This window comes from Salvelinus fontinalis, chromosome 33 (genome assembly GCF_029448725.1).
Source record: "Salvelinus fontinalis isolate EN_2023a chromosome 33, ASM2944872v1, whole genome shotgun sequence".
Classification (NCBI taxonomy): domain Eukaryota; kingdom Metazoa; phylum Chordata; class Actinopteri; order Salmoniformes; family Salmonidae; genus Salvelinus; species Salvelinus fontinalis.
The window spans coordinates 43,638,986-43,662,351 of NC_074697.1; the positions used below are offsets into that span (position 1 = coordinate 43,638,986).

A 23,366-nucleotide genomic window follows, 5' to 3' on the forward strand; every position below is an offset into this window, starting at 1 on the left:
GGTTGGCGGCTCTGGCAGATCCTGTCTGGCTGGCGGCTCTGGCAGATCCTGTCTGGCTGGCGGCTCTGGCAGATCCTGTCTGGTTGGCGGCTCTGGCAGATCCTGTCTGGCTGACGGCTCTAGCGGCTCCTGTCTGGCTGACGGCTCTAGCGGCTCCTGTCTGGCGGATGGCTCTGTAGGCTCATGGCAGACGGGCGGCTTTGCAGGCTCATGGCAGACGGGCGGCTTTGCAGGCTCATGGCAGACGGATGGCTCAGACGGCGCTGGGGAGACGGATGGCTCAGATGGCGCTGGGGAGACGGATGGCTCAGATGGCGCTGGGGAGACGGATGGCTCAGATGGCGCTGGGGAGACGGATGGCTCAGATGGCGCTGGTGAGACGGATGGCTCTGTAGGAAGGAGAAGGAGAGACAGCCTGGTGCGTGGTCTAGGCACTGGCTGCGCTGGAGAGGAGGAAACAGCAGGAGAGAGAACCAGGAGAGACAGCCTGGTACGGGGGGCTGCCACCGGAGGACTGGTACATGGAGGTGGCACCGGGTCTACCGGACCGTGAAGGAGGACTCGTGCTCTTGAGCACCGAGCCTCCCCAACCCTACCAGGTTGAATGGACCCCGTAGCCCTGCCAGTGCGGCGAGGTGGAATAGCCCGCACTGGGCTATGCAGGCGAACCGGGGACACCACCTGTAAGGCTGGTGCCATGTACACCGGCCCGAGGAGACGTACTGGAGACCAGATACGTTGGGCCGGCTTCATGGCACTCGGCTCGATGCCCAACCTAGCCCTCCCAGTGCGGCAAGGTGGAATAGCCCGCACTGGGCTAAGCACGCGTACTGGGGACACCGTGCGCTCTACCGCATAACACGGTCTCTTACCAGTACGACGCCTTCTACCTCCACGGTAAGCACGGGGAGTTTGCTCGGGTATCTTACCCGGCTTTGCCACACTCCTCGTGTGCCCCCCCCCAAGAAATTTTTTGGCCTGACTCACGGGCTCCCAACCGCGTCGTCGCGCTGCCTCCTCATACCAGCGCCTCTCAGCCTTCGCTGCTTCCAACTCCTCCTTTGGACGGCGATATTCCCCTGGTTGAGCCCAAGGTCCTCTACCGTCCAAGATCTCCTCCCAAGTCCAGAAGTTCCTGTTGCTCCGTCGAGCATTCCCATACCGCTTGGTCTCTGTTTGTTGGTGGGTGATTCTGTTAAGGCTGTCGCTTTCCTCATCCTCAGATGAGGTGAGGAGAGAAGGATCTTCAGACCAAAATGCGGAGTCAGGGAAATAAGCCATCTTTATTACAAATACGACGACCACTAAACAAAACAAAACACTTTCAAAACTTACACAAAATAACAAAACGTAACGAACGGAACCTGAACATAAACTTACATCGACAAACGTAAACTCACGAACAGGAACGTTACATCGAAACGTACGAACAGCCAAACAGCCCCGATAGTGAATAACATCGAACACGACGAAGACATCACAGGAGACAATCACCCACAAACAAACAGTGAGAATGCCCTACCTAAATATGACTCTTGATTAGAGGAAAACGCAAACCACCTGCCTCTAATCAAGAGCCATACCAGGCAAACCAAAACCAACATAGAAACAAATAACATAGACTGCCCACCCAAAACTAACGCCCTGACCATAAACACATAAAAACAACATAAAACAGGTCAGGACTGTTACAGTGGTATTATTAGCAGAAGACAACCAATGTCCAGATCTGTATGGAGCCTTACTTATCCAAAACTAAGATAGTGTTTGTGTTTTTGATATTGTAAAAATTGTTACTAGTTTTTCAGCAAGCCAATAGGCTATTCAAATTAGGTGAATTACTTAATATTGACATACAATATCCATATGTTATGGTCACTTTTCTGTTGTCTGTGTGGTTACAGATGGACTATTTGCGATTGAATGGTGGCTGTGATGTGCAAGAGAGTGTGTGGAGGATCACGGCACACATAATCTTCCATGATCTTTCAAAGACCATGAACTGGAGGGGAATCAATGGAACGGTGCTCAAACGGATAGTTCACTGTAATTTAATGTTCTACTGTTGCCAAAGTCCTTCGTGAATACTAGAAAGCATAGAAAGAAACATCTAAATAAACCAATGATTCCCCAATTTTTATTTAAAGCTGCGGTAATTTAAAGGCACAGTCAACTTAGTGTATGTAAACTTCTGACCCACTGGAATTGTGATACAGTGAATTATAAGTGTAATAATCTGTCTGTAAACAATTGTTGGGAAAATGACGTGTGTCATGCACAAAGTAAATGTCCTAACCGACTTGCCAAAACTATAGTTTGTTAACAAGAAATTTGTGGAGTGGTTGAAAAACGAGTTTTAATGACTCCAAGCTAAGTGTATGTAAACTACTTCATACAAAAACAAATAATGAAAGAAAAGCAGTGCAGTTAGAATTTTGTAAAGTTTGTGTGGGAGAGGTGCCTCCTGGCATTGACAACTTAAATGGAAAGCTACTGAGGATGGTAGCTGACTCTATAGCCACTCCTATCTGTCATATATTTAATCTCAGCCTAGTGGAAAGTCTTTGTCCGCAGGCCTAGAAAGAAGCCACCCTCATTCCACTACCCAAGAGTGGTAAAGTGGCTTTTACTGATTCTAACAGCAGACCTATCCGCCTGCTGCCAGCTCTTAGCAAACTGCTGGAAAAAATGGCGTTAGACGAAATACAATGCTATTTCTCTGTAAACACATTAACAAATGACTTTATAGAGAAGGGCACTCAACATGTACTGCACAGACACAAATGAATGATGATTGGTTGAAAGAAATTGATAAGAAGATTGAGGGAGCTGTACTGTTAGATTTCAGTGCAGCCTTTGATATTATTGACCATAACCGGTTGTTGATAAAAATGTATGTGTTATGGCTTTTCAACCTATGCCATATTGTGCATTCAGAGCTATCTAGTAAGTAGAACTCATAGGGTTTTCTTTAATGGAAGCTTCTCTAATGTCAAACATGTAAAGTGTGGTGTACCGCAGGGCAGCTCTCTAGGCCCTCTACTCTTTTCTATTTTTCCAATGACCTGCCACTGGCATTAAACAAAGCATGTGTGTCCATGTATGCTGATGATTGAACCATATACGCATCAGCACCCACAGCTAATTATGTCACTGAAACCCTTATCAAAGAGTTGCAGTCTGTTTTGGAATGGGTGGCCAGTAATAAACTGGTCCTGAACATCTCTAAAACGAGGAGCATTGTATTTGGTACAAATCATTCCCTAAATTCTAGACCTCAGCTGAATCTGGTAATGAATGGTGTGGCTGTTGAACATGTTGAGGAGACTAAATTAGTTGGTGTTACCTTAGATTGTAAACCGTCATGGACACAAAACATATAGATTCAATGGTTGTAAAGATGTGGAGAGGTCTGTCCGTAATAAAGAAATGCTCTGCTTTCTTGACACCCCACAAAGCAAGTCCTGCAGGCCCTAGTTTTAGCTTATCTTGATTATTGTCATATGGTCAAGTGCTGCAAAGAAAGTCCTAGTTAAGCTGCAGCTGGCCCAGAACAGTGTGGCACGTCTTGCTCGTCATTGTAATCAGAGGGCTAATATTAATACTATGCACGCTAGTCTCTCTTGGCTAAGAGTTGAGGAAAGATTGACTGCGTCCCTTGTTTTTATAAGAAACAATGTGTTGGAAATTGCAAATTTATTGCATAGTCAACTTTCACACAGCACTGACACACACACTTACCCCACCAGACATGCCACCAGGGGTCTTTTCACAGTCCCTAGGTCCATAAATTAAAGGAAACATGCAGTATTATACAGAGCCATGAGTGCATGAACCTCCCTTCTATCTTATAGTGCAAGTGAACAGCAAACTTAATTTAAAAAAACAAATAAAACAACACCTCAGGGCACACCGCCTCTTCCCCCATGTGACCTACTTGTTGTGTGTATGTACTGACATGTATCTGTAACTGATAGATGGACGCACACACACACTACATGTTACTGTTTTTAAATGTATGTCAATTGTAAAGTCTTATGTCTGTATTGTCATTTTCGTTATGCATCGGACTCCAGAAAGACTAGCTGTCGCCAGTGTCGTTGGCTAATGGGGCTCCTAACAAATTTAAAAGAAACATCTAATTGGGGACAACAGTCTTTGGAGTGAGTGGAATAGTAGAGAGTTAAGAGAGAAAGTAGCCTAATCCAGACAGATCTAGTAAATCGCACCCTTGAGTTGCGGCTGGGGTCCTCTCCCGCTGTGTTCCTCCATCAATGTTTTCAGGTCCTAATTGAGCTGATCACTTACCAAATTTGACTCCTCAATTGCCTGTCTGCCCATAATTATCTCCCATCCGTTTAGCCATGTTATTAGTTAAGCCAGAGGAACCAGTAGAGTGGACAAGGAGGAGATGGGAGGCAGGCATGAGATGTCTCTGGGAGAAAGATTGGTTCGTCCTCCAGAGTAACCCAAGTTTACCCTCCAACACCCTCCCTCTCCTGTTTGTAGTCACAAACGAATCAGATTGGGCCTGTCCAGGGCCTCTAACATGGTTGTTTAAAAGCAACACAGAACACACTCTCACACACAGCCCTAAATTAGAGATATCTGTGGCATGCATGCTTGAAATATATGGTCAACTTGGTTAAATAATGAGTAAGGCGGTTTTCTGACCTTGTGTACATAATCCTGTGTACACTCACCTTTGGCTGGGTCCCCATCCTGAGTCTGAAGACAGTCAGGTAAAGTAAGGTACATTATGAGCAGGTCCAGGAACAGGTCCAGGTATTGGCAAGTCCTGGTCCAAGTACAGGGCCAGGAACAGCGGATACACAGACAGTCTGAGCCACAGAGGGATACAAGGCAATACGTTTCAAAAACCACTGGCGAGGCCGTTGGCTCGTCTAGCTCCAATCCCATAGATTATGATGGTGAATTGAGTCCTTATTACATCCATCTTGGGGTGTTTTCATGGGGGGGTCCGTAAATACAGTGTGAACAATGGAGGACGCAAGGAAGATGTCTGGCAGGAGTCCTAAAAATGTTCCTGATTTATAATCCAATCTCCTTGATTCCTGGAATCCTGGGAATATTCTGAAAAACAAAAACATGACCAATGGTTACTGATTGAGTTGAACGCACGATACTGTATGTACAATCTAATCAGTGATTGAGTTGAACGCACGATACTGTATGTACAATCTAATCAGTGATTGAGTTGAACGCACGATACTGTATGTACAATCTAATCAGTGATTGAGTTGAACGCACGATACTGTATGTACAATCTAATCAGTGATTGAGTTGAACGCACGATACTGTATGTACAATCTAATCAGTGATTGAGTTGAACGCATGATACTGTATGTACAATCTAATCAGTGATTGAGTTGAACGCATGACATCAATCACAACGGATCTTGAGATATGTGCAATAGTTTGAATGGTAATTGGATTTATGATGATGATATTTACTGGAAGGTAAAGATGATGTGTTTGTTTGTAATTGCTACTGTGCTATGATCTGTTTTGTATTGCTGCTATAGTGTATTGGTGTAGGAGGAAAATGTAAGTAATTGTAAGTCATGTTTCTGCATTAGTTTGTTTGGATGTCTGCTGCTTTCAAAGGGGCAACACTGAGTGTTAAGGGGGTGGGCTCTGCAATTAGTCTCGCTGAATATGCCATATGTGTAGGAGCAGACTCCTGAGGGAGGTCTCTGGCAGAAACGTGGCTAGCAATACGTTAGCTCTGACTAAGTGACATTTTCTCTCTGACACGGCCATCTCTCCATCCCAGTTTGAATCTATTCATCTCTTACACTAAAGCCCCCCCCCCCTCTCTCATATTCTTCTCTCAAGTAGATGAATGGAGAGGAATAGGGAAAGAGGGGAACCATTACTCTTGGAGGTTGATGGCTGCTTCTCGTCGAGAAGCAAAAGGAGTCATCAAATTTTAAAGTCACTCCAGTCTCGGTGAGCCCTCTTGTCGTCGTCGGCGGCCACGGGCGCTGGCGTGTCTGGTGGGAGAGACAAATAGAGGTGAGGGATGTGGCGGGTAGAGTTAGTGACAGCCAGGCTGGACACGGTGCGGTGCGTTCATCACCCCTCGTCTCAGGGACACAGCAGGGAGCCTGCGGACGTGGCTGCGGGAATGTGATTCATGGCCCGGTGTCAACTGTACCAAATTGGCACCATTTTGTTTCACACAGGACAGCTCCACAGGTTTTTGGCACAGATCTGATATGGAATCCGGGCAAAGTGACTCAGATCACATGGTAACCTTGCACTTACTGGTTGTGTGTCCGATATGATTCTACTGGTGGAAGTAAATTGTGATTTGACAGAATGATTACAGAATGTAAGTGTATAGAGTGATTGTTCACTGCAGCACCTTTTCAGAATGAATATATGTGCGTTGCAGTGCAAAGTGTGCATTACACAGCAATGACTTTGAGAAGGTGGTTGCCCACTGCAAAGGTTTTGGTCAGGTTCAAGGGCAGCCAAATTCAATCGTTTTCATTGGCAAAATTATCCCCAGCCTAAATGGATCATTTTGGTTCATTATGTCCCTTACTTTCCACTAAAATCAATGTTGTAGCTGACGTGAGTGATTGACGGAATTGAAAGAGAGGGCCTTGTCTCTACCTGACCCTGATTTAATTCACCATATTGATTTAGTGATTTACAAGGCCAAGGCTCTGGAAATCCATGGCCATTCATTCAGAAAGTGCAATTATCCAATTGGAACAATGTATCCAAGCTTCTCACTCTGGAGAGGCTCTTTAAAATATATCTGGCTGTGGCCCATTGAATCAGTTGAATGGCCCTGTCCTTAGAAATGACATGTCTCTGGACTGGCATTTTATGTGATGCAATGAGATGTGCTGGGTCGGGTTATGCTATGGGCTCATGTTCAGTGGCAGGGCTCTAGCTGCCGATACCTACTGTAGGTCACAGAAGGAATACAAATGAATTACAAGCCAGTTGTTTCAGACATGCCATCGAGGTACCACATTGAAAATGATGAAAAATTGGGTCACTCTCTCATTCACCTCATTCACAACCATTTTTATCTGTCCCTCTATCTGTATCTATCTCACTCTCTCAAGTACTTACTCTCCCCCACATCGACGATGGTGGCCTCTTTGGGTGTGAGGGAGGCTCTCCTCTTCATCTCAAAGGCAGTCCTGGAGTGACGCCTCTTACTTGGCGACAGCAGGTCCTCAGCAGTCATGTCTGATATCTGCACCGCCTTTTCACAGTCAACCACCAGCACCATGGTGTTAGAGTTCTTTAGGGTGGCATTAGGCGATGCCACTCCACTCACACCCCCTCCTCCCCCTGTCCCTGGTCCCACTCCCACCCCAGCAAAGGCATGACCCTGCTGCTCCTCCTGACTCTCTGTAACTTTAGACCCAGAGTGGGACACCTGTCCCCCAGCCTGTCCTCCGTTGGTCTGGGCACGGATGTTTGCCAGGGTGCCCACCTTGCCTGTGTCCATGCCTTGGTGGCTGTAGACCTTGTAGCGGATCATGAGGATGATGATGAAGACGAGCACGGAGGCCACGATGATGCCACCAATAATGATGATCATGGTGCCGCCCAGGAACTGGCTGTGGAGGGCCTGGCACTGGCTGTACTCGGTCTCTGTGATGAACTGGACGCAGCCCACCTGCCGCGTGGCCGTCAACGAGGTGATGCCGTCATCGTACACCGCCAGGACACACAGGTCGTACTCACGCCCTGACACCAGGTCACGAACCAGGAAGTCCTGACTGGTGGACGGGATCATTCTATTGATTAGAGAGAGAAACGTGTTTTAGGATTGATGATGAACATGGTATATACAGGAACTAATCATCTGTAGATGGGAAATATTTTGATAAGATGATTAAGTCTGGGTAACGAAAGGTAGTGTAAATACTAGACTTGTCTATAGGGCTATGGATATGGATAGTTCAAATAGACCGCTAAGACATACTTTTTTATCTTAAGACATTTTTCCACAGTATTATAATAGCGTTATGGTACACCCCTTGTTTTGAGGTGCGATCGAACTGTTACAGCCTATTGGGCTTACTAGTGGGACCGTCAAAATGACGAACCTCAAAATCAATATTAAAGGTTCATAACAGTGGATTTACCAGAAATGAATAACATGGAATACATTATGGATGAAAGTAATCAGTGTAAGGGTCCGTTGTGGATGCAGTCATTGGCCGACACCGTTCCCTGTCATAATAGTCTGGTGAATCAGACCTTTGCAATGACAACAATATGCAGACTGTTGTGACAGAAACTACAAACTTGGCAAACACTGTACAGTAGTGTAGACCGTTGAAAAGGCACTGTGACAGTGTGTGGTCATGTGTGTGATTTCTGACAGGATAAGTGAGCAGTGGATAATCTGTACACAATGTGATGCCGGCGACATCTTGAGCTGTGATTTAATGTCAGTCCCCATTTTGCATTACTCCCAAACTCTTCCAAATCTCCCATCTTCATTATGTGTGTATCATTAACTGGCTAACAAGTCTTGACATTTACATTCACATCGACAGTTCAAAAAGCTGAGTTTTGTAAACAACGCCCAGTGTCATCTCATTAAGCCGCCTTGCTTGAGGTAGAACACAGTAGAACACTTCATATAAATTAAGAAAACTCTCCTGGACTTGGCAAAAGAAATTACAATAATTTAATGTTCACAATTATTTTGAAGACATAAGAGAATATATTGTTGACAGTGTTGAGAGAATGGATGATTTAGGCTAGGACCTCACCCTCAATTGACTCAAGTGTACTGAGCTGTCCGTTGCGGAATGTCCTCCCCCGGGACAGAGTGACTGAGAATGTGCATGGCTCAGTACAGTGTTAAATCACAAGGCACTTGGGATCATTAGCACCGCTATTCATTATAAACCAAGAAATATTCAAACTTTTCTGGTTGGAAAGTTTAACATTTACACTAAGGACAGAATAAATTGTAAATATAATAATGGGAATGACATTTTCATTGGTCAAATACATTTTCTATTAGCGGAAAAATCTGTTATGCAAACATGACATATTGACACAGTAATTAAATAGGAAATATTCTCGGGAGTTGTTTGCACCAACTTCCGAATAATCTAGTGCATACAAGAAAATGAATGAATTGATGTGAATTGACAAAATGAATTACACCCGGGGGGGGGGGGGAATAACAATAATCGTAACCCCGGCATCCGGCCAGAAATGTTATTACTGCCACTGCAACCCTTTCCTAATCTTTTTTCACCCCGATTATCTTTGCATCTTTTTCTAGAGTCTTTTCCAATCCAGGACCAGCTAGAGAAGTGACATGCCAATCGCAAGGTTATGAAAGGTTCAAATCCACAAACAACCGTAACCTTAGCCTTGGTCTTGACCCCTCCCCCCTTTTTTAAAGAGTCATTGTAGCTCATGCTCTTACAGATTGGCTATAATGAAATCAGACGTCTGAGTCCGAGGGATTTCCTCGTTCACATGTAATACAAAGGCCTTATGGGTTGCCATGACAATACATCACATCCTCTCAACGGGGATTGAACAATAGAAGAGTATAAATAGGGTTCAGCTCCCTTAGCATTCTTCCATTTATCTTGGTCAACGTTCTCAATATCGCACTTAGGTTGGCAGGGAATTGGTTGAGTGTATTCCTGTTAAAAGGTGAAAGACAGCGTTTATTAATTGTGGATCCCCTGAGATGGCCGTTTGGCTTGGGTAACTCCTCCAACCTATTGACTACTAAAAAGAGAGCACCTGTTAGAGGAAGCATTATCCTAATCCAACTAGGTTCATGGAAAATTAGTCCACGAGCCTGCAGAGACTTTTTCTTCTCTCGCTATCTCTCTTTCTCTCTCTCGGTCTCTCTGTCTCACTCTCTCTCTCTGTGTCTCTGTCTGTCTCTCTTTCTCTTCCTCGCTCTCCTTTAATAGTTCATTTTATGGTCTGTCGGGAAAAAAACAGATGACCGTGCAGAAGAGAGTAGCTGGCGGATCTCAATCCTGGATCCTATTAAAGCGTGGCAGGGGAGAGGGAGGTTCTCTCTGTCTAACCACTTTAAAGGTGCTTTTGAAGTCCTCTCATTTGCCTCACCTTTGTCTGTTAATTTGACTGGAAGACCAGAGTCTGTCTCTCTCTCTCTCTGTATAGGGATGACATCCAGACTGCCTTTACGGAGATTCATTATAGCACAATGCTGAACAAAGTCGCCTTGATCTGGGCTGTGTAAAGGACCTTTATCTGTTTTTTCTGTGCTTTGGTTTATTACAGGACTTATCACGGACGTGGCGACTCTGGAATAGGCTATCAGACATGAGACACTTTCTGTGTTGGGGGAGAGGACAACATAACAAAACAGCTACAGAAATCAATAGAAAAGGGGTATTGGAGCGATGCAGGGAGACTGATTCCTGATTCATGAAACACCCTCGCGGCAGATGCCCCAAATTAAATTACTCTGCAATGAAGCCGGGTGCCAATTGTGAATAGGGAAGGAAATGATTCTCTTTGTTGGAAATTTAGGGCAGAGAAATGAAACTGCTAGTTGTTTTTTTCTTTTTTTCATTCTTCACGAGACTGATTGAAACCTCTAAATGAAGAGCCTGATGAGATGAGTGGAGCTTGAAATGGAACGCAAATGAAACGCTGCGTTTTGGTAAATAACTACGACAATCAGCTTTTTGATCTCAAAATGCATACTTGGATCACTAATATTGATACTTCTGTTTATTTAGTAGGTGTTCAAAAACTATTTCCTAATAAACTGATTTCAAATGCACCACACATGCATCCTCTCAACAACATATAGTATCAAACATCGACCTGTAGTAAGAGAAGTCTCGATTCCATAGACAGGAGGTAATGAAATTATATCTATATATTGTACTTTGTCTGGACTCTTTAGATGGGTGATAATTCATGTGTGCTACAGATGGCTTTCTTTCTATCAGTAACATACACTGTTGCTTAAAATGTCATAATATTGGTAGTAGCTCTTACTAAAATCTCTGTTTTCTCAAGAGGAACAAGTAGGAACACAAAATGTCCGTCCCACATAATCCCATTTTTACGGATGCACTGTATAATTTCCTGAATGATTGGCCTGCAGTCTGGCGGAGAAACACTGACCTAAACATTATTACTGCGTGGGGGATTTCCTATGTGGATGATGGTGTATCGGGGAAGTAGCGGGGATTTAAGGCGTATCACTAGTGAGGTGTGTATGCCTCACTTATTTATTTATACAATTATCAGAGCTAGCTCTAGTCTCAGGCACAACCGACTAGATTTCTAATGAGCCCCTATTGACTGAGGGGGAAGGGGGTGGGGGGGTGAGTGGTGCATGGAACTTTGAATCATTGCGCACACACACTCTCTCTCTCAAGGCTGTGCAACCAGTTTTTTTATTTTTTATAATTCCCCAAATGGGCTTTTCCAAAAGCAAGGTTGAGTGACAGTCAATTTCATTTCTCTGACTCGCTTGTGTTGTCCCATTCATATCAGGTACGTCAGGCGGCCCCAGAATGAAATTCAGATGGGAAATATTTAATGCTCTTTGTTAAATAAGTGAGCTTGACAGGATTACTCATACCAGGTTGGGATAATAGACAAGCCAGAGGTGAATTCAATTAAAGAGTCACAATAAAAAATACACTTCTCAAATAGTGTTGAGTTAGGCAAAGTTTCAGTTTGAGGATAAAACTGTTGGATTCATGGGGCTGAACTTATTTTTCCCTGGTATTTTCTTAGCCAGCCTGGGGTCACTGAGAAGCACTGTTTGGGGACAGATTAGGAACACTAACACATAAACACAAATGTATTCTTAAATCTCAACGCATCAGGCTGCATTTCCACTGAGTTACAAACATCCATTTGATTCAGTTGAGTCAATGATTTAAATAGAAGTTGTTTGATAAAAGAGGGAAGCATGAAATACTGTTGGTGCCGCTGCTCTCAAGGGTACGTACATACCCGGCACATACATAAAAACGCACAGGTGCACGCACGCATCCATGAACACACACACGCTCACACACATAGTTAGACACAGCTGCCTGCCAGCTTCTCTAACAGCATGAAAGGGGACTGTATTGTGCCGACAGGCCTGGTTTTCACAGAGACTCTGTGCCACGCCCCATTATTCATTCCCCTCACAGCATCAGTGAAACACTGCCCCTGGGTCCCAGGATGAAGAGCACAGCCAGGGACAATCAGTCTGTGGGTGGCATAGCCTCTACCCATTTCACTTCTGAACTAGGCCTCTCCCCTCCTGATCCTTAGCACAGACCGAATCCTGCCCACAATGTGGTGTGTAGGACAAAAAAGGGCCTGTGTTTGTTGAGGAAGCAGGTCATGGATAAAAAATCTGCAGAGAGGGCAGTGCCCACTACTGCCTGCCAAGCTCCCCATTCACCTGTAAGCAGGGGTCTGATGCATTATCGATGTTGGATTGCCTCCACTGCGGTGAGGATCAGGCAGGGGAAAGTTGTCACTTCCCGTTTAATCAGGATCGGTGGGTCCCCCACAGGACGGTTAAGCTAACGTAGGCTTATGCGATTAGCATGAGGTTGCAAGTAACAAGAACATTTCCCAGGAAGTACTGATACATATCTGATATTGTCAGAAAGCTTAAATTAGTGTTAATCTAACTGCACTGTCCAATTTACAGTAGCTATTACAGTGAAAGAATACCATTCTATTGTTTGAGGAGAGGGCCCAGTTATGAACTTGAAAAGGCACATTTGGGCAGTCTTTATACAACATTTTGAACACAAATGTAATGGTTCGTTGGATCAGTCTAAAACGTTGCACATACACTGCTGCCATCTAGTTGCCTAAATCTAAATTGCGCCTGGGCTGGAATAATACATTTGGTCTTTCTCTTGCATTTCAAATACGATGGTATGAAAAAATACATACAAACAAACGGTTGTTTTTTTCTTTGTATTATCTTTTACCAGATCTAATGTGTTATATTCTTCTACATTCATTTCACATTTCCACAAACTTCAAAGTGTTTCCTTTCAAATGGTATCAAGAATATGCATATCCTTGCTTCAGGTCCTGAGCTACAGGCAGTTAGATTTGGGTACGTCATTTTAGGTAAAATTTAAAAAAAGGGGTGGATCCTTAAGAGTTTTAACTTCTGGGAGGAGTGTGTTGTGAAATTGTGATTTCTGTGAAGGAAGAAAGGGAAGTCTCCTCCCTCGCAAAAGGAAACTCTCGGCCAACCCCCTCCCTTACGCTAATTTCAACCGTGTTTACGATCCGGGTGGACACACGCGAAGCAGGAAACATGGAAGAGGTGAGTGAGGATGTTTTTAACACAGCTATTTCAATTTTAGCAGTGTCCATTCTATCCCGTCATTTAAGGCACTGCAACAGGTGTGCTTAAATGTTTGACTAGCAAAGGGGACGATTTCGCATGCTTGCCAACTGGAAAAATACACCAAGCGATGAATGGAGAAAATTTCTACAAACAAGCATGTTCAGTAAGCGGTTGATAGGACTGGCAGTGGACGAAGTGCGTACCGGTAAGTATACATTTCAGATGAACTCGCGGCTAGCCGGCTGTATCATTCATCCTACATTACTATCAACTGGCCAGCTGTATAAGGCAGCTGAAAAAATCTATTAGCTAACTATCCATTTGATTGATGAAGTTGAGAAAATGGCATTAACTAGTTTGCTAGATTGAAACTGCTGGACGGAAAGCTGGCTAACAATTTTATTTAGGGGGTAGTTCAGCTTTAATATTGCAGATAGATTGTGACCTTAATCAATGTAACTGTCTGCATCACTTCCAACCCCCCATATATATATATATATATATATATATATATATATATATATATATATATATATATATATATATATATATATATTTTTTTTTTTACAAAAATATATATACAGTAACAGTCAAAAGTTTGGACACACCTACTCATTGCAGGGTTTTCCCTATATGTTTACTATTTTCTACATTGTAGAATAATAGTAAAGACAAAACTATTAAATAAGACACATGGAATGACGCAGTAACCAAAAAAGTGTTAAATACATCAAAATGTATTATATATTTGAGATTCTTGTATGTAGCTACCCTTTGCCTTGATGACAGCTTTGCACACTCTTTTCATTCTCTCAACCAGCTTCATGAGGTAGTCACCTGGAATGCATTTAAATTAACAGGTGTGCCTTGTTAAAAGTTAATTTGTGGATGTGTTTGAGCCAATCAGTTGTGTTATGACAAGTTAGTGGTGGTATACAGAAGACAGCCCGGTTTGGTAAAAGACCATGTCCATATTATGGTAAGAACAGCTCAAATAAGCAAAGAGAAATGACAGTCCATCATTACGTTAAGACATGAAGGTCAGTCAATCCGGGGAAATTTCAAGAAATGTAAATGTTTATTCAAGTGCAGTCGCAAAAACCCTCAGGTGCTATGAGGAAACTGGTTCTCATGAGAACCGCCACAGGAAAGGAAGAACCAGAGTTACCTCTGCTGCAGAGGATAATTTCATTAGACCTATCAGCCTCAGAAATTGCAGCCCAAATAAATGCTTCACAGAATTCAAGTAATAAACACATCTCAACATCAACTGCTCAGAGGACACCGTATGAATCAGGCATTCATGGTTGAATTGCTGCGAAGAAACCACTACTAAAGGAAACCAATAAGAAGACACTTGCTTGGGCCACAAAACACGATAAATGAACATTAGACTGGTGGAAATCTGTCCTTCGGTCTGATGAGTCCAAATTTGAGATTTTTGGTTGCAACAGCTGTCTTTTGTGAGACACAGAGTAGGTGAACGGATGATCTCCGCATGTGTGGTTCCCACCGTGAAGCATGGAGGCGGAGGTGTGATGGTGTTGGGGTGCTTTGCTGGTGACAATGTCAGTGTTTAATTTAGAATTCAAGGCCCACTTGGCCAGTATGGCTACCACAGCATTCTGCAGCAACATGCCATCCCATCTGCATTGTGCTTAGTGGGACTATTATTATTTTTCAACAGTACAATGACCCAAAAACATCTCCATGCTGTGTAAGGGCTATTTGACCAAGGAGAGCGATGGAGTTCTGCATCAGATGACCTGGCTTCCACAATCACCCAACCTCAACCCAATTGAGATCGTTTGGGATGAGTTGGACCGCAGAGTTAAGGAGAAGCAGCCAACAAGTGCTCAGCATATGTGGGAACTCCTTCAAGACTGTTGGAAAAGCATTCCTGGTGACTACCTCATGAAGCTGGTTGAGAGAATGCCAAGAGTGTGCAAAGCTGTCGTCAAAGCAAAGGGTGGCTACATTGAAGAATCTCAAATATAAAATATGTTTTGATTTGTTTAACACTTTTTGGGTTAATACATGATTCCATGTGTTATTTCATAGTTTTGATGTCTTCACTATTATTCTACAATGTAGAAAATAGTAAAAAAATAACGAAAAAACATTGAAAGAGTAGATGTGTCCAAACTTTTGAATGGTACTTTATATTTTCCTTTATTATTTTCCCCTAACCCTACCATCCCTCCCCTAATTGGAGTAAACTAATGGACAACAACTCTTAAGCTTCTACTTCCATCTTATACATACTATATATACATTTAAGGACACATTATAGTTTACATTCGTATCTTTTGCTTGTTTTTAGTCCCATCCTTCAGCTCCACTCCACTCAACCCATCCCATCTATTTCTGAACACTATCCAGTATTTATATCTAGTTTGGCATATTTTTCAACTGTGCTGTGATGTTTCACAAAAGCTCTGAACCTTCCTATTCTGACAGATTCTACATATTGTAAATTAAATATATATATTTTTTGCTGATAGTATTATTGTGTTATTAATTGATTGACTATGAATTTTTTAAATCACCCGGCAGTGCTAGCGTTAGCTCCAGGTAAATTTTGCAATTCTTTAGCCAATTCTGTACCTGTGAACAAGCTACATACAGACAGTACCAAAACAAGTGATCTAAATGATTCTGTCTCTTCGCAGGAAAAGCTGCAGAGCTGGGATTGTTGTATCCCCCATAAACTGTATATAACATTCTATTGCTTACAAGAAATTTGTATAATAATTTAAATTGAAAAACTCTAAGTTTGAATACGGCACTGTTTTGTGTATCAGTTCATAAACCAATATGGAATAGGGAAATCGAAATTTCTTCCCAACTATTTTGCGATCGATATGGCACAGCGGTCAATTTCTTTGTCCTTAAATGGAACTGGTATACTTTTTTATTTATCACAATTGTGGTCTTTAATGCAGGACAAGTTCCTTACTTTGTCCCCCTTCCATTTGCCTCTTCCATTTGTGGTAATTCTGCAATTAGTTGGTTGTAACTTTGAGTAGAGCAGACATTTCCATACATTTCTGTTAACAGCAAGTGTGACAACTCCACCAGTCCTATTTATGATATCATTAAACAAAGATTATACATATTGTTTCAAAAAATAGATTTTTATCAATTAGTATATTTGAGCGTAATCATAATATTTGTCTTCGGCTTGCAAGCCTCCGCCTTTTTCCTCCAAACATAACGATGGTCATTATGGCCAAACAGTTCTATTTTTGTTTCATCAGACCAGAGGACATTTCTCCAAACAGTACGATCTTTGTCCCCATGTGCAGTTGCAAACCGTAGTCTGGCTTTTTTGGAGCAGCGGCTTGTTCGTTGCTGAGAGGGCTTTCAGGTTATGTTGATATAGGAATCGTTTTACTGTGGATATAGATACTTTTGTACCTGTTTCCTCCAGCATCTTCACAAGGTCCTTTGCTGTTGTTCTGGGATTGATTTGCACTTTCCGCACCAAAGTACGTTCATCTCTAGGAGACAGAACGCGTCTCCTTCCTGAGCGGTATGACGGCTGCATGGTCCCATGGTGTTTATACTTGCGTACTATTGTTTGTACAGATGAACGTGGTACCTTCAGGTGTTTGGAAATTTCTCCCAAGGATGAACCAGACTTGTGGAGGTCTACAATATTTTTCTGAGGTCTTGGCTGATTTCTTTTGATTTTCCCATGATGTCAAGCAGAGGCACTGAGTTTGAAGGTAGGCCTTGAAATACATCCACAGGTACACCTCCAATGACTCAAATGATGTCAATTAGCATTTTAGAAGCTTCTAAAGCCATGACATCATTGTCTGGAATTTCCCAAGCTATTTAAAGGCACAGTCAACTTTGTGTATGTAAACTTCTGACCCACTGGAATTGTGATACAGGGAATTATAAGTGAAACAATCTGTCTGTAAACAATTGTTAGAAAAATTACTTGTGTCATGCACCAAGTAGATGTCCTAACCGACTTGCCAAAACTATAGTTAACAAGAAATTTGTGGAGTGGTTGAAAAACGAGTTTTAATGACTCCAACCTAAGTGTATGTAAACGTCCAACTTCACACAGTATAACTTATGTTAATTCCCACCATCAGTCTGAGTTGAGTTCACCTTAGCCTAGCTAAGTGGTCTGTAGCTAGGCTTCTAGAAAATAAGCTGGGTGCACAGCAACAATCTCTCTCTCACAGCCAATCTGTCACCATGTATTGTATGTAACCACTCAAATTTATGTGAAGAACTATGGGCAAGAGCACTGATTTAGTTGATTTGACCTTGACTGGGATATAAAGTATATTTTAGTTGACATGCCTGTGTGATGTGTCTGATATAATACATGTTTATTTGTGTATATCTTTTGAATCATAAGCTCTTTGCTTTTACCACAGAAGTAAAACAATTTAATAAAGACCATCTATCAATTGAAAAATGAAAATGAGTTGTTTATACAAAAACTTTATTGCATTTGGTCATCCCCAAAATTAGGCCATTAAAATGGTTAGTTACTTAGTTGCATCCTTCCTCAGGGAACTGTTTGTGGATAGCTGACAACAGGGTGGCAGGTTTGTTGATGTGCTGCTCTAGAGTTTCACAGCCCAGAAGAGTCACCTGGGGACAGGGGGATGGACACATGTTAGTTTTTTATAAAAGTCTGGGAGACTTTTACAGGGAGGAGAGAGCATGAGTTTGAGTGAGTACATTAAATCCAATCCAACCAGTGGTCCTGGACAATATGCTATGCTATCACACAGGCAGACTGCCATAGTAAAGGAGACTTACAGAGTGAATACAGTGTACTATTACGAGCGGAGCTTACTTCTATGTGCTTTGGAGAGATCTCAGGTAGTTGGTCAGTAGGCTCTGGAGGTCCTTGGACCATTCTGTCTCTATGGTACCTGGAGAGAGACAGATAGAGGTAGTGAGTGTGCTTGAAATACAGTTCTCACCCCTGACCTCCCACTGGCCCAGGGCGTTCTGCCTAAACGCTCTAATCACAGTCTTTCTGACAGGGAGTTACTCCAGGATTATACAGGTGTACAGGGCTTCTCCACTTATATGAGTGGAGTATTAGTGCTCTTGATACTCGTGATAGTATAATGCAATTGAAAGAAAAACTATATTATGACTTACTGACAAGAGTGTTCCATGTTCCTGCTGGTAGCGACCTGGATGCAGATAAATGTCCTGCCGTGTAGAATGGTGGCATCTATCTCCACCAGGCTCAAAGAAATCAGATGACAAACCTGAAGAGAATAACAAAAGAAAATGGTACCTGCATTTAGGGTTCATGTATTAGTTTGCCTATTTCATGATTCATGTCTGTAAATGACAACAATAGAGCTGATTTAAAAAAATATATATATGACATGCCATCCAATCACATTATGGCACAAGGTCCATGTTACTAACAATTGCTACCTCAATTTATTCCATCACAACATCATGCTCCTCCTTATTTTACTGTAGTTAGTCAACTTAGATGCCTGTGATTGTTGAGACCCAATTTTGCAGCCAAACTGCCTCAAAGATGGTTGGAAGAAATTAGCTTGTCAACATGCATTGCTTTTGACACATGCCACGATTCTTGCTTTACGTCTTACAGATACAGCTACCATAGCTAGCTAGATAATAATAGCTTATAATAATTGCAGTTTGGTTTATCATCTACTGCACCTAGCTATGTGTAAAACTGAAAGACTCTGGCTGTAAAACGCAACAAGTTAGCTAGCTAACTAGATAACCAACAAGCTAGCTAGCTACTGTAGCTGGCTTGACACTCACGCCTTAACGTTAGCTTACCATGCTTTTCAGGACAACTCAACATTCTTCTTGCCAATCCCTTCGACTCCTTCTTGCCTACTCCTGTCTCTCAGTCTTCTTCTAGGTTCAAAACGTTATGGATGTAGACAGTCCGGTGTCTTATTGTCAAAAAGCAACCCACTCATTATACAGCCACCTGGTGAAGTCAATGGCTCAGTGTTCCAGAGCTGTTCACTGGCACAGAAGCATCGATGTTATCTCCGATTTCCCAACGTCAAATAAAAAAGTGACATATCATATTGATACACATCTGTACTACATATTATTGTTTGGGGGGGGGGGGGGGGGGGGGGGATGCTAATGTGAAACATGGCATTTCATGAAAACATAAATGTAGGACGAATGGTCCATCTTTAGTGGTTCCCCTCTAACTACTGCACACAGGGCTTGAAAACACCGCCCTAGTTTAAGCACCGCCATCGCCTAATCAAGATTCATCCAAATAATCAATGAAGAAAACCCCAAACCAGGAACTACTGCTGCTCGTAATCACATACTGTAATTCTACATGAGTCTTGACGGATTCTCGCTGTTCACGTGTGAATCTGTCCACGAATGATTAGCCAATACAGAACACGCCTAAAGCCTGCCTGAGCCAGCGCCTGAACCAAGCAGAGAGAACTCCATCAAGGGGAGAACAGGACAGGCATGACCAGCCTCTCAAAACAGACAGCAATTATTTAATAATTTATTCATGGTCTAACCTCGGCGCCCTCTACCTTGTGGAGAGGAAGCACTGGAAACCATGCTAGGTTTCCCCACCATGCTAATCAGAGTGAGCGCTTCAGATCTGCATCATATGATGAGCAATACTCAACAGGGGTCGACAACAGGGCTCTTCAAGCTCGACACCATGCACTTCAGGTAAAGAGGAATAAATATGAATGGTTAGAACATTTACTTGTCTGAATAATTAATTTCCCTAGGCCCTCAACACAAAATGGCTGTATGATGACTTTTGCCCTGCAACTTGGTTCTGAAGGTCTGGCTCAGATTGGGGTGTCAAAGTCCTCTGGCCATGCAGATGGTAGGTGAACGAATGCTATGTTATTGTATATGAGCCAAAACATCTATTTTGTAATTCTCCCGGCTATTCAGCATGCTACCATTTCTATCCACACATGCTATCATTTCTAACTAGATCTCATCCATGACCCTCCAGCAGAATCTCTATGAATCCAGCATTCACCTAATCTGTAAAACACACAGATACCGCGTACGTCTTAAACACACACTCTCAAATCGGCATACTGCAGTAAATAGCTATCCAAGGTATTACCGGATTTTAATGTGGCATCTGTGCTACCCTCATAATCATCATGTGTCCTATTCCCAGTGCAGATTAAGTATCTACTATAAATTCCTTTAGTGTGTACCAGAAGATAAAAGCACCAGAGATACTGTATAGTGATCCAATGGAATGCCCATTCCCCATGTAGCCTTTGATGAATCAGTGGCGGAGTTCGTTTTGCATGGCTCGTGGGTCGGGTGGGTGAAGATTTCACTTAAGGACCAATGGAATGGTCCAAAATGAGCAAACTCTCCCTACCCGGGGCACACAATACGAACTCAACCATTGTCACGACGCTGCAATGCAACCAACCAGCCAGCCAATGATAAACATCAGAGACCCGTGAAACCACCGCAACAGCCTTGAGATCCCACAGTCAAACCGAAATTAACAGCGAGACGATTCCATTTACCCAGCAGCATCTCTGTCATTCAGCATTTTATCCCCAGATGAGAGACTGTCAGTCGCCGTCACTCACAAAAAAATAAAAGCCCGACCGTCAGTCTATAGAGCCGACAACTGTCAGTCTCGCTAAAATGAACTGGGTGAGAATCACATGAAGGGTGAATAGAGTTTTGATGGCGTATCAGTGCTCCAACATTAGGAGTTATTCATATTCCCAGCGCACCGCCGCGTTCCACCGCCGCGGTGTAGGGATGGGCTAATTCCTTGTCTTTATGGAAGAGGAAGCGATAACAAATCCCCCTGTGGAGGATGTGAGATCCTTCTAGCTTCAGGTAAACAGTGTGGCGTCAACTCGGTGGCGCAAGCCTCGTATCTTCACAGGGGCAGCCAGACTAATTTGAGGGAATTAAAGAAGCCCCCTCTGTGACAAACACATGGAACCCACAGCCATAGAGCAGACTGGCACAGTAGACCATGCGAAAGGGCTACACGGATTGGATTGCGATGACAATGGCACACAAAGTGAAAGACAAAAGCGTACATTGGTTTCAGTAGGGGACTTTGGCAGAGGCAAGGGTGGTGCTTGTGCCAATTTTAAGATTGGGGGATCTGGGTGAGATGTGTGGTTGGATGTGTGTTGCTGCCCATCTGCCAGTGTCACTCCTCCCCTCCCTCCACGTGAATCATCTGTGGCCTGAGATTGCCGTGGTCCTGCGGGCTCAGCCCAAGCTGATAAGAGTTAACTCTGCTCCCCCCCCCCCCCCACTAATGTGGAATGGTGCAGAGGACGGAGAGGCGTCACCTGCCACGGACAGACATGTTACCGATACGGAGGGGAGAATCGCAGGATAGTTTGCCAGACTCTGAGCAAGTCAGAGCGAGTCAGAGCCGGCTGGTAACGCTTTGGGATAGGTTCCGGTAATTGTCATGGCCATTATAGAAGCCAACAATGTCATCACTGACGTCAGTCATTACTTTCAAGCCTGTCATCTATTTCATGCTTCTGGTTGTCACCATCAACAGCTGAACCATCAACAGCCGAACCATCACCAGGCAAACCATCAACAGCCGAACCATCACCTGCATCACAGTCATCATGAGCGTTACCACCATATGAAAACTCACTGAATAAAGTTTATCAGATCCATTGTTATCTGTGTGCCCTCGATATTGTATAATATATATGCACCCGGCAGGTAGCGTAAAAGGAAAACACTTATCTCCGGCTTTTATTCCACTGGAAGAGGAGGACATGTGTTAGTGCTAAGTGTGCGGTAGCTGATAAAATGGTGAATACAGTACATACCGGCGGGATGAGAGATTAAGAATAACAGAGGGAATAAAAGTAATGTATCTTTCCTTTCTACAATCGCTGTAGGCGGTCATGCTAAGAGGGCGCATTTATGCAATTAAAGTCTGTGTGTGCCGTAACGCATGCGAGAGACCCTGCTGACAATGCATTTGGCTATCCTCGCTTCGCGAGTTAGTGAGGAAACTTTATTTACATGCCATTAGGCTGTGTAAACACGTCAGACCCTGAATTATGTGATGAACAACACCATTAAAACAATCTGTTAATATGTAACTCACATCACAACGTACAGTGCTACTGATCTCCATGGACCCGTTTTCTATGCAGTTACCATTGCATACACTACTAACGTGTCTGTTCTTTTTGTGATTGGATGTTTTTCATTGTTTTTAGTAAGGTACACAAAACAGGAACACATGGACAAAGAAGCAAGTGACAAGATCGACGCAAACATACAGTTCCCATCCCACAGGACTTCCCCAACCCAAAGTTCCATTAGCGGATCACGAATAGCAGTCTATTCACAGTCATATGCTGATGAAAGAGCAGATCTGTTTCTCTCACCCGGACCAATGCATTCGTGCTACAGATATTTACACGTTTATAATGTAAATGAATGATGGCACCCACTGCGGTCTGTTTAAAGAACGCGGAGCCTGCCAACGTGAGGCTATCATCTTCTTGGCTGCTGTTAATCCAGCCAGCCAAATACGTCGCTGTCTGACCGATAGGTCTAAAGTAGTGTCGCCATTTAACAATAAAATAGGCGGCGAACATGGTGCACTTCTACACATTATATCAGAGAGACAGGGTGAAACAGCCCCAGAAACGTAAAACCTCTGGACATTACCAAACCATACGAAAGAAATGTGCCAGGAGCCCCCCCAATTTGGACATTGTCTACCTTTCATCTTGAACAGTTTGCCTGGTGTGCAGTAAGTTCTACGGGCAGAACTCGTGTCCGTTCTGCCCTCTTCATTAATAGTATGATATGACAGCTAAATGCTTTTTCATAATACAGGAGTCAATATCTTGATCTTCGTTGTCCACCTTAATGACACAGGGTGAAACTAGAAGAAACAAGAAATACTGAATTAAATATGAGTGAGAATGAAGAACTTCACGTGTAAATACAGAGCAATACATCATACACACTCCAAAGTCGCGATACA

At 43.2% G+C, this 23,366-nt stretch overlaps 1 protein-coding gene across 4 annotated transcripts in view; it reads right to left on the reverse strand.

Moving 5' to 3' along the window:
- Positions 1-23,366, reverse strand: part of LOC129832347 (leucine-rich repeat and fibronectin type III domain-containing protein 1-like protein) — a 124,552-nt gene that overhangs the window by 11,566 nt on the left and 89,620 nt on the right. For 2 of the 4 annotated variants that reach the window (XM_055896351.1, XM_055896350.1), the window contains exons 4-6: positions 7,117-7,793; positions 5,901-6,017; positions 4,704-5,094 (exon numbers count right to left, since the gene is read on the reverse strand). The exons of 1 other annotated variant lie outside the window; for it this stretch is intronic. In XM_055896351.1, the coding sequence (XP_055752326.1) occupies positions 5,947-6,017; positions 7,117-7,793 (748 nt within the window). In that variant the 3' untranslated portion in view covers positions 4,704-5,094; positions 5,901-5,946. The remainder of the gene's footprint in view (positions 1-4,703; positions 5,095-5,900; positions 6,018-7,116; positions 7,794-23,366) is intronic. One more of the 4 variants, XM_055896352.1, reaches the window with a different exon arrangement.